Source organism: Rhinolophus hipposideros (genome assembly GCF_964194185.1).
Source record: "Rhinolophus hipposideros genome assembly, chromosome: 5".
In the NCBI taxonomy this organism is placed as follows: domain Eukaryota; kingdom Metazoa; phylum Chordata; class Mammalia; order Chiroptera; family Rhinolophidae; genus Rhinolophus; species Rhinolophus hipposideros.
In genome coordinates, this window is record NC_138051.1 from 16950782 (window position 1) to 16970076 (window position 19295).

At 32.1% G+C, this 19295-nt stretch overlaps 1 protein-coding gene across 9 annotated transcripts in view; it reads right to left on the reverse strand.

The window, feature by feature from the left end:
• MIPOL1 (mirror-image polydactyly 1) overlaps nt 1-19295 on the reverse strand; it is a 256929-nt gene that overhangs the window by 167476 nt on the left and 70158 nt on the right. For all 9 annotated transcript variants that reach the window (XM_081047457.1, XM_081047463.1, XM_081047456.1 and 6 more), the window contains 3 exons: nt 12450-12579; nt 620-653; nt 190-360 (listed from right to left, as the gene is read on the reverse strand). In XM_081047457.1, the coding sequence (XP_080903583.1) occupies nt 190-360; nt 620-653; nt 12450-12579 (335 nt within the window). The remainder of the gene's footprint in view (nt 1-189; nt 361-619; nt 654-12449; nt 12580-19295) is intronic.

Below are 19295 nucleotides of genomic sequence, written 5' to 3' on the forward strand. Positions count from 1 at the left end.
AACTATTAAGAAATGAGGATGCATGTATTTGAATAACAAAATATGTGATTATTTTAAGACATCTGTGATTGTGGTATTCATCATATGCTAAGAACTCATTTAAAGTAAGGATATTTGGGGAAAATCATTTTTAATGGTAAAGGAGGGGGGGAAACGGTAGTATATGCTTTCACAGATACCTGCAGTTACCTGAGACAAAGCAGCATCCCGTTCTTCTATGACTGCATTCATTTCTTCTGCCGTTATTCTCTTTTTACGTGCCTTGGTCTTGTAGATTCTATCCACAATTATAGCTCCATTCTTCTGAATAGCTACGCCTGTGTCTGCATTGTTTATTCTGTTCAGTAATTCCTGTAATGTCTACCAACACCATTATATGTTAGTCAGACATGAAGTTTTAATATATTTTATTTAATATAGGGTTTTAATTAATAGGCACATGTGAATTGTAAATTGACTGAGTGAAGTTATTGAATTTTCATACTGCAGCAAAGATGTACATTATTAGTGTGTCAATTCTTCTTTTTCCCACATCTTAGTTCTTGAAACCCACTCAATTGAACTTAAGCCTCTAAGATATAAGACTGACATCAAGAAATCTCCTCAGAGAATGGCTTACCATGTCATTTTCTTCAGGGTTAATATTTTCTAGCCTAGAAAAAAGGGACACAGAAAGCCTGATCAGTAGCATTTCCTTAGTGCAGCAAAATGAGTTCGCTTTTTAAATCTTTAGAACCTCAAGTAATTTCATTCGACTAGTCTTTAGAGTCAACCATGACACTGAACATATTAAAGTGCCACCTGCTCGACTCCATCTTTCAATAATACTCCATATCTTCTGCACTGACTTCAGACTGTTAAGTTATTAATGTTTACTGCTATATATGACTACAAGGATCAATTGTTCATATGTGCTTAGATGAAGAAAGTTCCCCAGTGATAGAAGCACTCATTTTCATCACTATATTTATTCCTGGACTTTCAATTCTTACCCGAAACTGTACTTCCTCTGTTTTTTGGATATCATCACAAATAAAACAAGGCAAGTATTTTTATTACAAATTTTAACTACGTTACGTCAAAAGCAATGACAAATCATTACCACTAAATCTGATCTAAAATTCTCCTGCTGATACCTATTTGTTAAAACAAATATACTATATAAAAAGGCTGACCAAAATTGAGCCACAGTTTTAGATAACTAATGTTATTTTTCTCTTTTTCATTACATATGTACAATTATTAAATTTAAGGACAAAGAAAGCAAATTAGTTTCCCTCAAAAATGCATTTTATCTTGTAAGAGTCACAGTGCTTACTGAAACAATAATTGATGCTGGTAAATTGAAGATATGCAGTAAAGAAAAAGATTTAAATGACTTATCTACAATATAATTTAGGCACCCACTAAATAAGGTAAATTAAATGAAAATCTGTAATGGGTATTAGTAAAATGATGTGGATTTTAGAAATGGCCTCAATTATTTTGAAATTGTACTAAAAGTTTAGATATCCAAGTTCTTGGTTTTTCATTTCCCCTGTCCCATTTCTATGCTATGAATTAACATTTACCACAAAAACAAACAAAAAACCCCAGAATACTAGGAGAAGATAAAAAAAAAGACACTTAATAAATTTGTTACAAAATTGTTCCAAAACTTGTCAGTTCAATGAAACAGCTACATTGATGGATAAAAAGTATTTTAGAACACTGCATTATTAACAGAAAAAAATAAACATACATCAAAAAACTATTTCTATACATACTTAAGTAGAATAAGTTAACAGGAAGGTGTACTGGATGGTACAATTATATAATTTTAAATTATATAAATTTATGTATTTCAAACTACTAAACTCCATTTGGATTAACATTTCAACAAAGGCAAACACTCTCACATTTTCTCTTTTCCCTCTCAAAATAAATCAACAGTTTTCAAATATCCTGCTTCATAACAGCTTATTCTACAAGAACTGTGAAGATAATCACTTCTTTTTTACTCAATTAAAAAACATGGTGGCAAAGTGTAAGATGATTAAATTTTTACACTTACTTATGATCATATAAAAGTGTCTAAAGAACATCAGTGGCATTTAAAAATCAGTTACCGGTTGGCTAATTATGATTTTAAAGGAAGCTATATGTGGTGAGAAATATTTACATTAATGTTCTTTTTTCAAGGAAATCAGAGTAAGAGTTGATTATGGTAATTGCCAAAGAAGATTCAGTTTAAATTTTTATACACTCCATAATTAATTTATTAAACTTGATCATTTAAAATGTGAAAAGATACAAGAAAATTAAACAGATTGGTAGATTACTGGGAACTTTTGCAAAGAAAAATTTAGTTCTCAAGGTTATAAAACTCCCTTTATGTTTCAAAGAATATAATCAGAAAGAAAATAACAGTGTAGGTAGGTTACCTAACATGTATATTCCAAACAATCAACACAACAAAAAGTATATGGAATTTCTATGTAATACTTGTTTTTTCAGGCAATGCAATGTGAAGAATTATTACTTTAACAGAGGCAGAGTTTCAATATTTTAAATTAAGATCTTTCAACAGGATATGGTTAAGATGATTTAATTTAGTCTAATATTAAAATTCCCTACTAACAACTACAAGTTTTTAAAAATTAAAATCAAAGTTTCTTATCAAAGGTGATACTAAATCCTTGGCACATAAATTTAACATTACGACTACAAATAATGTATAAGATTGCCTTTAAGAGTACATAATATATAGTGATTTAACGTTTTGATGATGAATTTGAATCACGTCTGGTAAGTGTGCCAGGTCTGATGTGCAGGGCATGCGTGAACCAAATCAACCACTTAGTATTTGGATCTCAATTTTGCTTCATGATTATACTTTATGATTGAAGGAAATATAGTGATAAATGGTCATTAAGAGGAAAATAAAACTAATAAAAATGAACCAATAGTTAATTTGAAATTTGAAAATTTACACAGTAACTTTCAATACAAACAGGAATCTGGAAAGAGAAAAAGCCAATACTTGTATTTCTCTACTTGCATTCCTTTAAAAGTCTCAGGAAGTAGATGTACCCATATCAAAGATCAACTTCATCATAATTTAGTCTCAACTAGACCATATAGAGCAGGGATTAGCAAACTTTTTCTGTAAAGGGTCATATACTATTTCAGGCTTTGCCATATGCTCTCTCTCACAGCTAATTAACTCTTAGCCTTTGTAGCATAAAAACATCCATAGGTAATATGTGCATGAACAGGTGTGGCTGTGTTCCAATAAAACTTTACAAAAACAGGTGGGAGGCTGCATTTGCACCACAGGTCCTTCTTTGCTGATCACTGATATAGAGCATTGAAAAATGAGATCAGATCTTTGATGTTAATACACTGTAAGTGTCAATTCATTACATCTGACATATTTTTCTGAGCTGGATCATTCAATATCTAGTTAAAGATTAATCACATAAAAAAAAGTTGTTTTCAGCAAGTTAAATTCAGTCCTACAATAAGTATATCACTTACTTTATTACTTAAGAAAACATAAAAATTAGACCAAAAAATCGACCTTTAGAGAAAGAGAACAATTTAAAACAGCTATACAAGGCATTCAATTTTCCATAAAACTGACTTTTTAGGTTTAAGGTTTACTAACAGCATATACATCATATAAAGCTTTACTGGTTTAATAAAGAATTAAACAGTGTTATATGAAATATAACTGAGAAACTATAATATAACTTACATATATCATTAATGAGATTCACAATTATACAAAAGAATTTCAACCTTTTGTAAACTCTAATTTATGCCTACAACAGTCTAACTAGACATAGTCATGATAATTAGTAAGAATTTTGCTGAAGTAAATGTCTATGGGCTCAAGTTTCAATTGATTTCCTATACCATGCAAATTCTGACTGACAGCCTTGCAGTCTAAGTGAAAAGACCCATGCCTGAAATGTCACATTTCTTGATTTATCCCTAAATCACTCAATATCATGTCTTTCCTTTCTAAACCTATAGTCATTCACCTGTTCAATGGGAAGAAGCTAATTTTTGACCTCAAATGATAGAATTACTGATCAGCTAATCAGAAAATTCTGAATTCTTTGTTTTATTCTCTAAGTCTCATTTTTGTACAGTGCCATCCTTAACATGTTAAAAAAATACACTAACAATAACAGAGACTGAAAAAAAATATCATGATCTCAAAAGTTAGAATACACATATACAAACTTGTTTATTTTCGCATGTGTATGTAAGTCATTTTAACTTGAATCCTTTTTACTTTTTTCCTAGTGTTAGATAAAAGTAAAAGAGAATAAAAGCATTGAAGATTCAAGGGGTAAGGGAAGGCAGAGAAGTGGCAGAGTAACAAAAGAACATTAGATACATTAAACAGAAAGATGCAAAGTAGATCAGCAGCAGCCAAGAGAAAAAGAAGATAGGAATTTGAAGATTATAGGAAGCAAAAAATAGGGAGTTAGAACAAAAAGATATGTGAAATAATCTATATATATATAATTTCAACCTATACTCAAGTGCCTCCAAATGTGCCCTCCCATCAAGCGAAGCTCAGTTATAAACTGATTCTGTCTTAACAAGGATTTAGTCTAAAATGCACTATTGAAAGTTCAGAACCTATAGGCTTCAGCTGAGTAGAGAGAAATCTCCACAGTGTCATCGAAAAAGATGCTGACATATTAGTCTTTGTTGTTATTCTTACTTCTTATATATAGTTCTTCCTGATCTCTCCACCTGTATCCCTAGATTATAACACAGTAAGAGGTGACTATAAATTGTTCCTAGGAACCAATAATTCTTCGTATCAGTTAATATTATTTTAGGTGTTTATGTAATTATTTACTTAACGTCTATCTACTAAGCTGGGATCATAATGCCGTGTTCTGAGCAAATAGAACTATACCTGACACATGGTATATATTCAATAAATATTTCGTGAATGGATTAATTAACTGAAAGAAAAGGCTTGGGACTGAATGTTTCCCTTTTCTCCCTTCCCCATTTTCCCCTTAATACGAATGCCACAAAGAACAAAATGAAAACAGCTCTGCCTTAAGGAATCCTAATTTTAATATATTCTAATAAAAACTATAACAAGCAGATGTACAAATGTAAAAAACATTAGAGAAGGACAGGCTCAATTTAGATACATCAATTACAGATAGAATGAACAAAACTAAGAGACAAATTTAATCGGAGTTCTGAGAAAGAAGATTTGGTTTCGATATGTTTGCAGACGCTTGTGCCACTGATTAGGATAGGGGATTAAGGAGGACACAGTTTTAAGAATGAATTAATAAATTATAAACTCCATTTTGGATATGCTAAATTTGAGTTGGCTGTGCAAAACTGAGATACACAAATCCTATAATGTGTAACTGACTTTGACTCTTTGGGAAAGTCATCAACCACTTGAAGTATTTTCATTTAAAAAGCATGAATATCACCTACCTCAAGGAGTCATGATTGTATATAAACCAGGTTTATTACCTTTTGATTTTTGAAAAGCAGTAAAATCTATTTAGAAGCAAATTTCATAAATAAAATTGGTGGTCAATCTTGGTAACAAGATTTATGGTCATAAATTACATATAAATATAGTACTGTGTAGCAGATGATAAAGTGAATGTAACAGTATCTGCAAATTCCCAAAGAAGGGTTATCAAGTTATAAGTGAAGCATTACTGAAATAAGAAAAAAGGTATCTACTTTGAAAAGTATATTTAAAAACATTTAGTCCCAGCAAATGTTTCTGTAGATACAAGCAAACCGATTTAAAAAGGGACTGGTACTAGAATAGCCAAAACTATTCTATAATAAATGAGCAAAATTAGACAACTGACACTATCCGATTTCAAAACTTACTATGATGATTCAGTAATCAGGACCATGTGGTACTGGCAAAGGGACAGACATATAGATCAATGGAACGAAATAGAAAGTCCAGAAATTAACCCACACAAATATAGTCAACTGATTTTTGACATAGCTACAAAGGAAATTTAATGGAGAAATGATAGCTTTTTCAACAAATGGTGCTGGAAAAAATGAGTGTCCACACACAAAAACCCAAAACAAAAAATACCTCCACAAGTACCACATACCTTACACAAAAATTAACTCAAAATGGATCACATACCTCAATGTAAAATATAACATTTAAAACTTTTAGAAGAAAACACAGAAGAAAAATCTACATGACCTTACTCTGGCAATCAATGAGTTTTAGCTTCAATAAAATCCATGAAAGAAAAAAGAAATCACTAAATTAGATTTTCTCAATATTTAAAAGTTATGTCCTGCTAAACACACTGTTAAGAGAAATTAAAAAAAACAAAAACAGACTGTAAGAAAATATTTGAAAACCACATATCTGATAAAGGACATCCAGAATACATGAAGACATCTTAAAATTAACAAGAAGAAAACAAACAACCCAATTTGAAAAACTGGTCAAATATCTGAACTTTATTTAAATAGACACTTTAATAAGCAAGATATGGAGATGACAAATAAACATGTAAAAATAGACACTTTAACAAAGAAGATACAGAGATGACAAATAAACATATAAAAAGACACTCAATATCACTTGTCACTAAAGAAAAACTGACATCTAAAACAAAAAACAAAACAAAACAACTGCTCCAAGTTCTTGTAAGGATGGAGAGTAACAAGAACTCTGATTCACTGCTGGTGGGAATGCAAAATGGTACAGCCACTTCCAAGTTTTGGAAGAACTTGGAGGTTTCTTCCAAAAATTTCTTCCAAAATTAGCATAGATTTAACATATGCCCTACCAATCATGCTACTAGGTTTAACCAACTGATTTGAAAACGTGTCCATAAAAAACCTGTACTCAAATGCTTATAGCAACTTTTTCCAAAATTGCCAAAAATTTTTTTAAAAAATAGAATCACCAGGAGATCAGAGGATCCCAGGATAGAATTCAGACGTGAAAAGTGCCTGATTACATTACAAATATATGGCATAACCTCACTTATGGAGTTAAAAGACATAGAAGAGCCAATCCAAGTAACTTTGGAAAGTGGTATTTTGACTGAAAACTATAAGACTGGACTAAAGGGAAACACGAACAGTACAACCTGTTTGGTAAAGTTGTTTTTCATGGAGGTGTAGGTTAATGATTCTGAAAGTTATAATGTATACCGGTGTAGAACAAATAAGTAAACGGATGGTGTGGGGTGGGAGCCAGTTTTCTTACTGTTGGAGAGGAAATTATAAAGAAAATTATTTCCTTATAAGAAAAAAGGAAAGGTAGAATGAAATATGTGGTACTGGATTAGAATCAGAGACATTAGTATGAATTCAGGTTTAGCTTAATGAAGATGGATAGATACATAATTACAGATAGGTGTGTATACATTATAGTTAGTACATATACATGTATTTCCTAGCTCTGTCTCCTGATTAGGACTAGAGGTAGTCACACCCAGCAACAATGAGCACACATGGCATCTGGATCTTGGTTTCTAATACCATTTTCCAATAAAAGGAACCAGGGCTCCTTTGAGGAATGGGTAATTCTAGGGGTGGGGCATATCTCAACACATCCCTATAAAACATTACCCGGGAGCATCTTTTAGTGCCAGAAAGAAAAAAAGTATTCAAAAATCAAAAGCATGAGGGCATGTCAAAGGGATATAGGAACCAACTGAAAGAGTCTCCAATGGCCAAAAATGGAATACTCCAGCAACAAAATAAATAACATAGTATTAGATTATAACCCAAAGTATTATGTGAATATTAATGAGTCCATACTGACATAAATAAATAACTAAATAAATAAGTGAAGGAGAAGAGACAGATCTCTTGTACTGAAGAATTACAAATAACTTACGTAGATATTCTCCCTTAAGGGAGAAGGAACTCAGTTGACCTCCAGTCCACCCCTACCCTCCTTCCTTGAATATGGACAGCACTTAAGTTATTTGCTTTAAAGAGTAGGGTATGAAAGAGAAATGTGGGAAAGTAACTTCACAGTGGAGAAACATGGCAAGCACTGCCTTGGACGGGTGATCAAAATTGGCATGTTGGTTAAGTCACGTCGACAGCATATAATCTTGAAGTGATGTGATGAGAATGGCACTTCATTCCTGTACTCTTTGTCCCCAAAACCAATAAATACCTCAGTCTAACCATGAGAAAAACTTCAGAAAAACCCCAATTGAGAGACATACTGTAAAATACCTGATCAGTACTCCTGGAAACTGTCAAGGTCATCAAAAACAAGGGAAGTCTGAGAAAATGTCATCGAGTACGTAAAGAAGACAAAGCAATTAAGTGTATATGGCACCCTGGATGGGATCTTGGAACATAAAAATGGTATCACAGAAAAATTAGTGAAATCTGAAGAAAAGGTGGAATTTAGTTAGTAGTTATGCAACAATGTTGCTTTCTCTCCTGTACCATGTACACCATGGCAGTGTAACACGTTAACAGTAAGGGAAACTGGGTGAGGATTATATGGGAATTTCCTGTACTATCTTCCTAACTTTTTGTAAATCTGAAAGTATTCTAAAAAATGTTTACTGGGGGGAAAAAAAGCCCAACTAAAGGTGGAGTGAAAATTGAACACAGAAATCTGTTTACCCCATCATAAAACCACATGAACAAAAGATAAAAATTAACCCAACAGGAAAAGAAGTAGGATATCATGTACTAATTTTTTTAAGTAAGGAGAGGGTAAAGCATGGAGAAATGATGATTTTGGCCAGGTTTACTTAACTTTTTTTACACATTAAAACAGGTATTGAGAAAAGACAGCTCACCAATTCCTGAGAATTTTTCACTAATTTTCCATACCACTTGGAAATAACCTGAGACACCAATGAGTTGGGTGGACAGTCCAAAGAAAAGTAAAGGAAATCCTATCTGAGTAGAAGCCTAGATCTTTACAGAGAACGTATGGATCTTTATTGAAAAATCTTTACAGAGGAAGCAAGATTCATTAGGGCTGGCCATTTTCTACTATACTGGTGGAACAAATAAAATGCCAAACGTAATACTCCAATGAATTAGGGGATACAGAAGACCAGATAAAGTGAACCCTGGGTGCAGTGCAAGACACCGGACAAAACCCAATAAGCAGAGAACAGAACTTCCAAAAGGGGCACACAGCCCTAGAGAGGTTTTCCCAAACTCTATTCCCACTCCACTGTGATAAGGCTATATAGAGAGGTGGCCAAAAAGCAATACCTAGCAAAGAAATTACAGCTCAGAGGAGAAGGAGAATAGGTTTCAAAAAATGTTTATCAAGGAAAATTCACTTATACCATATTGGAACAAAGAAAAGTTCTTGACCATTTAAGCATGAGCAAGATGAAGAAAAATGATATGTCAACTATGAATACACCACAAACACATGACAAAACACCATGGAGAAGAGATAAAGATCATAATATAAAAGGTAACAAAACCAAGGGAAAGAAGAAAGGTTTTCCACCAGTGGTTGGCAGATCAGAAGAACATAACAAGAACGTGGATTCAATAAAACAAAGTTCAAAGAGATGATGCAAAAACAAAGTGTGAAAAAAGGGCAAACTGAAAACTTAAGGAAACAGTTGAGAACCATAAACAAACAAACAAACAAACAATTTAATAAATGAACTAGAAAGAACAGGGAAGAGAATAGTGAAAATTGGACTTACTAACATAACAGGAAAGTTTTCAGATTATCACAGTGAATGCAGAGAAAACGACAGGGATTGAAATAATTATTGAACAGATAACAAAGACAAAAGTACCCTAATGTAAAATTAACTGTAGTCTCTAACATAGAAAATCTAAAAAATAGAACAGAAAATCTCAAACCTAAAAATTCCATGAAATAAAGGAAGAATCAAATAGTCCTCAGAAAGGTATGCTGTGGTTCCAAAAGTATTACAGATTATTCAACACAAACATCCTGATTACGTTCTATTACTTCAATGAAGAAAGAATCCTTCAGATATCCAAGCAGGAAAAAAAAAAGAAAAAACCCACACAGGAACAAGACAAACAATTAAAGAAACAAACATTCATAGACACAGACAATAGTTTAGTGGTTACCAGAAGGAAAGGGTGGGAGGGGGGTGATAGATGAGGGTAAAAGGGGTCAAATGTATGGTGATGGAAGAACTAACTGTGGGTGGTGAGCACACAATGTGATATATAGATGATGTATTACAGAATTGTACTCTTGAAACCTACGTAACTTTATTAACCACTGTCACTCTAATAAATTATAATAAAAAATAAACGAAAATAAAAACACCCGGGGAGAAAAAAGAATCTGATTGACCTCAGACTTCTTTTCAGCCACACTCAATGTCAGAAAAGAGAGTAACAGTTTTACAATGTTTAGAATGAAAAAAGACTTAACCCAAGAATTCTATTCATAACCACAGTATAAAGATAACACCAAGTCAGCCAGTCTGAAGCTTGTTAAATCAGAGAATATGAGCTCTTCCTCAAAAAACTGTTTGAAAATGAAATTATGTTACCCAGGAATTCCCCACAATAAAGAACTCAGGTGTAAAAATGCCATGTATTATAAAAGTTCCAGTAATGACTATTCAATCCATTTAACGATTAAGATTAAACAGGGTGCCACTTTACCTATAGAATCTATTACAACTTTTACAAATATTTTCAAAGTAGAATTTATAAAGAAAAAAGTTATTTTATAGTTGAGAGTTAAATGATATTGCTCAACTGAAACACTGAATGTTTCTAAAAATTGGAAAAAAAAAATAGACAATTCCAAAACCTTAATGTTTTTCAGTCTTTTTTCTTAAACTTAGGTGGCTCTTTGGGGATAATTCCCCATCTTACTGAGAAAAAACATTGCACAAAGTTCAAAAATTTCTTCAGTTTTACTTCAATTATCACTCTTAAATTCAAGTAATACTACTTATACAGCATTTGCTACGAGCCAGGTACTTTTCAATATTTATTAAATCATTTAGTCCTCATAACAACTTGTGTAAAATAGGCACTATTTAACCGTTTTATAGACCAAAACACACACACAAACACACACACACACACCCAAAAAAACAAAACCCTGAGTCCCAGAGACTCTGAGTAATTTGTCCATGGCTGTACAGCTTGCAAGTGACAGAGCCAAGATTCAAACATAGATTCCTGGCTCTGAAATCTGTGCTCCTAACTGCTATGCTACAATGTCTCTGAAATAAAGCAGCATGGAGAGAATGATTTGAGTTTTACCAAATTAATTCTATGTATGCATCTACTCAAGCAACCATCCTTCCTGCCAGATAATAGTTTTTAAGTATATAAGCACAGAGAAATGTTTGGAACGATGTTTCCCTATTGATAAAGACAGTTATTTGGGAGTAGGCAGTATAAAATGGAGGTAAAATTGTTTGCTCCTTTATTCCCATTTTTCAGTGAGTTGAATGCTTTATGAGTCTCCATCAATCTTCCAAAAAAAAAAAAAACCAGCCATTAAACAAAAAACAAACCACTTTACTTAATCACAACTTGAATACTGTCATGTGTCATGTTAACTATTTAATGACTGTTGTCTTCCTAAGGAACCATGTTTCAGTGAGTACTTTACTGTGATCACCCAGAGCCTCGCACAATGCTGGGCAGAGCAAACACTCAAATAAACATACTGATGGATCATCATAAAATATTAGATGACTACACTCTGTCTATCTTACAAGCAACACTCCTAATTGGTCTAGGGCCTTTCTACCCAAAGGGGATTCCTTAGACTGGCATTATTCGCATCATCTGGGAGCTTGAATAAGGCAGAATCTCAGGCTTCACTCTACACCTATTCAACAAGAATCTGCATTTTAACAAGATTCCCCAAGTGACTGGAGCACACATTAAAACTGGAGAAGTATTTACCTCCAGGACATTATTTCTCTAATTGTGGTCCATTATTTACCGACATCAGAATCACTTGGGCTGCTTGTTAAAAATGTAGAGTCTCAGACTCCATTCTATTTCAAGTGTCACTCAAGTTTAAGAGCCACAACTAAAAGTAGTAAAATGTAGTGAAGAATAGAAATGAGCACATTAAGCAGAGAGCAGTGAAAGAACCCAGATAGCTGAAATAAATCATGAAAGTATTAATCATAAGGAGAGAAGAGGAGTCACAAAGGAAGGTAGAGTGAGGACATCAACAACAGAACTATGGAGAATTAAAGAAAGTAACTGAACTGGGAGTGTTGTGCATTTCTTTCTTTTTGTATTTTGTGACTGTTATCTCTGACATACAAATGATTAATACTACCACATGCCAAAAGTATTAGCAAGACTGTGGGGATATGGAATTGACCAGTGTAGCATACGAGAATCAGTAACATTTCTGAATATGGAACCACCACATAATGCATGCACTTTATAAATGTTTCTTATGTCATATATAGTTTTAAATGTATACGTACACTTTTAGAGACATTTCCATATGTCTGGCTCGTGCAATTGCTTCATCTCTCTCCTCATTAGCTAATTGCAGTCGAGACATAATAGCTTCATCACGTTCCCTCTGTGCAAAATGCACTTCTTCAACCAGAGCTATCAAAATATACAATCCATAATTGATTAGAGAAAATAAGAAATGCATACTTTTAGCAAAAACATGAAAAGCAGAAATAATTTTTTTTAATTTTTTTTATTTTTAATAATTTTATTATTTCATCCAACTGAATTAGTATCAACTAATCACTCGAGAAAACATTATTTTCAAAAGCTACTGCAAAATTGAGATTCCATTTTATACCCCTAAAAGCAAAAATTAAAAGGGAAAGTAATACAAATATTGGAGTGTCTGAAATAAAAGAAACTCTCACATATACTACAGATAAGTGTATATTTTTCTACAACCATCAAGGAATAATTTGGCAATGTTTACTACAGTTGAAGATGGACCTGGCATATAACCTGGGAAATTTCCCCACTGATATGCAGCCTTGAGAAATTTTTGCACATGCGTACAAGGAAACGTATAAAAATGTTTGCTGCAGCATCACATAATGGCAAACTTAGAAATAACCCAAATGCCCAACAACAGGAGAAAGAATAAATAAATCACTTTACATCAAAATGGAGTATCATCCAGCATGTAACAAGAATTAACTATGGACAAATAGACAAATCTCAATAACAACATTTTGGCAAAAATTGCAAAGTAAGACAACTCTATTATTTATGGATAGACAGTAAAAATATTAGTAGATATTTAGACAATTATTAGACAAGTAGTAAAAATATTAAAACAAGCATGGAAATGATCAACACCAAAGTCAGGAGAGTAGTTATCTCACTAGGCTGGAGGAAGGAGAGGAAAGAAAATGGAATCAGGGAAGAGGAAGCAGGACACAGCTGTGCAGCTCTCAGCACTGCACATATCCAGTGGCATCAGCTAGATTCGGGCAGCGCTAGATAAGGAACTCGGATGTTATCTGAAATTGTCATTTCTCAAGCGTCATTTCTACTTGAAATCTTCCATAACTTTTAAAATTTCACTACAATGTTATAGACAAAAATACCTGGATGACTGATCCAAATTTTATTTATATTGTCAAAGCACAAAATAGATTTAGATGTCTGAAATATTCTTTTAGTTCATAAAACCTTAGGTTTCTGCTAGGATTTGTCATAGATGAATACACAGTTAATCAAGACAATTATTTTGTACTAAGTTATAAGTAGTAGAAAAGAAACAAACCCTGAGAATAAATCAACTACAGTCATCCCTCATATCCGCAGGTTCCAGGACCCCTGTGGACACCAAAATCCTCAGGGCTCAAGTCCCTTATATAAAATGGCACAGTATTTGCATATGACCTATATTTGCATATAGGCTACAGCAGGGTAAGTCTACATATCACTTCGCTTGCATGGATTCAGCATAGTACTTGGTGTGTGGCAAATTCAAGTTTGCTTTGTGGAACTTTCTGGTAATTATTTTTTTGTTTGAACATTTTCAATCCATGGTTGCTTGAATCTGTGAAACATCATGCTATTTTGAAAGAACCTTCTGCCCAAAATGCAGTACACAATAATGAGTTTTATTTTCCTCTTCGAATTGCATACAGTCTCTTTCGAGGTAGGGTACTCATCCCAGCTTAGAGAAAGCAATATGGTGTATTAGGAAAAACATGCACTTTGATTCAGCTCCAAGGTGTTATCACACTAAATAGGCAAGTTGCTTTTGTATAGAGCGTATTTTTTAAATGATTATGATCACAGTTCAGGTGTATAAAATGGATCTAACACCAACATTTATGGTTGTGAGGGAAAAAATAAATGAGATAATATAAGAAAGCTCTTGGTAGAACAAAGTGGATGCCCAACAAACATTAGCTCCATAAGGCCACTGCTGTCACCACCCTCAACCCACAGACTCACCGTTTGGTTTCATTTCTAGACATATGAAAACTTGTGATTTTAATTAATTTGGACCACTTATGTATGTAAAAAAAATATTCAAATTCTTTACTTGTTAGCCTTTTTCATTGGCATGCAAAAATTATAAACAGGGACTAAAAGGAAAATTATTCAGAACCCATTATATATTGTATACTGCATATTATCATGACATAACAGTTTGTACAAAAGGTAACATTTTAAGATATTTTAAAATTTTTACATTTAAAACACTTCTGATTTGTAAGTCAGATAGGATGGAAAAAATGATGATAAACAGTGATCTAAGTACAGATTAACATGTATATCGTTTTACCCTGAAATATTCTGGCATATGGAAAGGTTAAAATACTAATTACTAAACCTTAAATGCCAATAGGATTCCTATCACTTGTGTAAAGTGTGATAAAATCTTTATAAAGTGACATTTAATGTAAGCTGTGTTCCACTTTAAATATAATAATGTTTGGTGAAAGAGGTAAGGCCAGCAATATTAAGGGCTTTTAATAATAAGTCTAGATATCTCAATGCTTAAAGCTAACTATTTTACACCGAGAGCTTATTTGGTCCTGTGTGATCAAGAGAAAATATTGTTTTTTCCCTCTATAATGCTATAACAACTCTAAAGATGTAAATAATGTGTGTATTTAAAGGACAGTATCTTCTGAGTATTCTAAGGTTAAAATCTAAAATGCCATAAGACACACACATACAAAAATCTCATTACACATCTTATAAATGCTAACAAATTTTTCCAAAATGAAAGTATTACTGAATGATAATTTTGAACACCTATTAGGTTTCATGTAAAATTTGATTATGAAAAACATGATTATTTCTAGAATTTAGTACTTTTAAAGGATCAATATGCAACTCTCAAACATTTTTAGTAAAGAAAACCTAATTGTAAACACTGAGCTTTTCCAAGGTAGATGACTATTACAAAGTTCACTAGAAAGTCAATATAGCATTTTAGTTGGAATTTGCTCATTAAACACCCACAGCTCTAATGCAAATTATGATGGAATGAATAAAGCAAATACGCATGCTTCTTTCTTTTTATTAAATGTAAAATCTACTGTTAATTGCATCTCGTATGTCATACAAACTTTTCTTCTTAACTATTAAATAGAAGCTTTAACAAAAGTCATTAGAGATTCTCTTTCTTTGACTTGAATAAATTTCAATATTTGTTCAGTAAAGGTTCACAGCAGTTAAATTACATTAACAAATATTATTAGCTACTATGTAAGCCAACCAAGTAAAATACTTATATTGTAGGTAAAACAAATCATTGGGTGTTTACAATAATATTTGGATATCTCCATTTTTAAACATGATTATCAAATATCCTATAATTCTTAGTCAAATTCAAAAAAGATTCAGGGAGGCTCACACCCCGCCCCCATCAAATACTCAGATTTGTTTAGTAAGCTAATTGTTTTCTAATATAGGCAAGAGTAAATATGAAGAAGACGAACGTACTAAGTATGAGTTTATTGAGTCAAGATAGAGTACATATTTTCTTAGTAGAACCCAAGTCTATTGACAAATCGTACTCTACACTTCTCAAACTACTTTTAAATTACAGTAGAAGTGAGACAGTAGATTGAAAAACATTCTAGTTTAAACACTGGATCATGATTCTCTAAATAACATAATTTGGAGGATAGATATTTCCCAGGAAATAGAATCCGTTTGTTAACATCCTCAATGAAGTTATGTAAATAGAAAAAGCAGAACATAAAGAGAGGGAAAAAGAAACAAACCATTAGGATTTGAATCTGAAACACATAAACTAATCATTGACCACAACTCACATTCTAAAATTCTAAGCAACAAATAAACATAGATAATGGCTTTGTAAAAGACAGGCCTTTGCTACATACAACAGAATGTCAGAGTGTCTGAATATCTACTATTAGTGCTTTACACGACTTTAAATGGATTCCTTGCAAATATAGTTTTATGAAACCACTACATATATACTCCAGAACCACAAACATCACACTATGACTTTTAATTAAAATTTGTAATTTCTCTCTGTATAAATTGGTTATTAGGAATTTAAACACAGATGGCAAATGCCCCACACCAGTAGAAAATTAACCAACCTACTCTAAGTAGTTTGATGCTTCCACTTTTTGCATTTACCATGCTGAATTTAGCTTATTATGTCAGAGCTTCTTTTACAGAAGAGACTGTAATGTTTTTCTAAATGTTCAACATTTTATATGTAAATAACTTTTACTGATTAAAAAGTAACACAGGCTCATTTGTAAGCATGTGTAGACAAATATTTTACATAGTTTTGTAATGGTCTGCATATATTTAAAATAACCAGAATATGTTCTTATATTCTTCAAAAATATAAAATAGTGAATGGAATTTTGTCATTTGGACATGCCATATCTGACTGAACTAAGATGCTCCAAATATCAGAGATCACACTGTTCCCAATTATTCAGTACATAAACAACAATGTAATGAACATCTTTGCACACAAATCTTATATGTACATACTTAGCAAATCACTTAGAAAGTTACTAGAAGTATGACTACTACATTAAAAGTCAGCATTTACTCCTTTAATATATGCTTTAAATTTTTCCCCTGTAAAGTTGCTATAAATTTGTAAGTCCTCACTTAACATCATTGATGGGTTCTGTAGCTTTAAGCAAAACGAAGGATGTATAGAATGACACCGATTTTACCACAGGCTAATTGAGATACAGCAAAGTTAAGATCCTATAGCATCTCATCAATGTTATTACAACACGATAGTCAAGGACTTGCTGTAGTTACCAATATTGTAGAAATTGCTCAAGATTAATCAGAAAATAATACAAAATAAGTTTAAGGAGCAAAATTATAAAAAGAATTTTTGCAAAACCCTCAATTATTACATACATTTATACAGATAACTCAAAGACTACATAGGAACACTTTCCAAAATTATGCTATTTCCATTCAAACATTTACTATATCTGACATTAGAGCTGGAATTTTTACTGTGAAAGAAATAAGGTTATTCCTGAAATTTTAAAATTTGTATTATTTTATGCACTTTTGAAATATAATTTTGAGATATTTAACTTATTTTCTGTGTCTACTTTAAATTTTAATAGATACTAATGTGAAAATTCTTTGAATTATACCTGCTACTACCTAAACTTTTTCCAAAAGCATGTCCTCTTTAGAATTAAATGAAAAAAGTCTTAAGAATCATTTCTGAAAAATTTTGTTATCTTTATGTTTTAAATACCATAATTACTTGATGCTTTCAAATGCTTAATCTCATGCTAAACTCAATAGTATGCTAACGTAATAATATATTTCTAATTGTTGGTTATTGTTATGTATACTGGTTTCTCTGTTTACTGAACGTTTATTTTGTTTTCTCCAGAAAAATACAAACTTTTCTAGGGAGAGAGGTTACAACACTGGCCATAATCTACTCTCAAGCATTATCTGACCTGGCACTCATTGTAATTAACCCTGATTCATACCCATGAGATTCTGCAGCCAAAGATGATACTATAATCAACCTCTTCCTATCAATATTTCTAAGTATGTATTTCACAGAGATGGGCCTTTTTATCTGAAATCACTCATCAGAGTCTTAAAATCCTTTTTCCTTCGAAATTAAAACATATAGATATATAGATGTAATGCTTCATTTTAATACTGTTAAGGCATTTAAGTATTATAGTAAAGGTTATCACATTTTATTAATGCCATATATGCACAGAAAAATGGGATTCCAATGTGCATTATTTCTTAAAAGTAAAGATTATGTTACATTGTATATTCTGATATATGTAACTAACTCATTCTTCTTAAGCGTTAGGTGGTCAACATCATCTGATACATGGGATAGGAAGCAAATAATTTTTTATAAGAGATCAATATAAACATCTTCTATTACACAACCATTTTTATTTTTCCATGTTAATTAGTTGGAGTGTCTTATTATATATTTGCTATAATGGTAGGTTATCTATTTATACTTTTAACGTTTACATGTTAACCTGAACAGAAAAACTTAAACAGTAAATTTCAGGGATTCTATGTTCTGATGTTTTGGACGATCACAATTAAACTCGTCTTCTCCCTATCAAAAACAAATTAACATTCTCTGTAATAAGAAAGGCTTGACAACATTGCTTTAATTTATAAAATAGTCTAAATTTGGCTGTGTAGAAAAGAATATATGTTTAAAAGATAAAGCAGGTTAAATGCTTGCAGAATAAGTATAGTAAGCTACAGAAATTATACATTAACAACTCAATTATACATAAAATGTAACTAAGATATAGGTAAGTAGATAGATAGATAAGTAGGTAGGTAGGTAGGTAGGTAGGTAGGTAGGTAGGTAGGTAGGTAGAAAGATAGAAAGATAGATAGGTTTATAAACACAAGACTTAGGAACTAAGGAGTTCTTTTGGCTAAAACCCAATATTGGCCTTATTTCAGTTTAATTGGAAGAGGATCTCAAATTCATCTTCTCCATGAGATATCAGGAACCTGGATTTCTCTTTGTACCAAAGGTTAATAAGAAATGTGTCTGCAAAAGTCAAACAGCATTAAATACTAAAAACTGATTATTATTCTACAGGAGTTGTTCTGTCATTCATAATCTCTCCATGCTCCAACCTTCCACAGCTAATCTTTAATGGATGACATGCAAGAAAGAAAAATAACTAACATATAAAGCAGAGACTCTAAAGTGAGCATTTAAGAAAAGAAAATAAGGTTTTTAAAGAAACGAATATTTTAAATATCACAAAAATAACTTATAAAAACTATTTAAATACTCTGCAAAATTTAAACATCATCTGTATACTGTAAATGTAATAGAG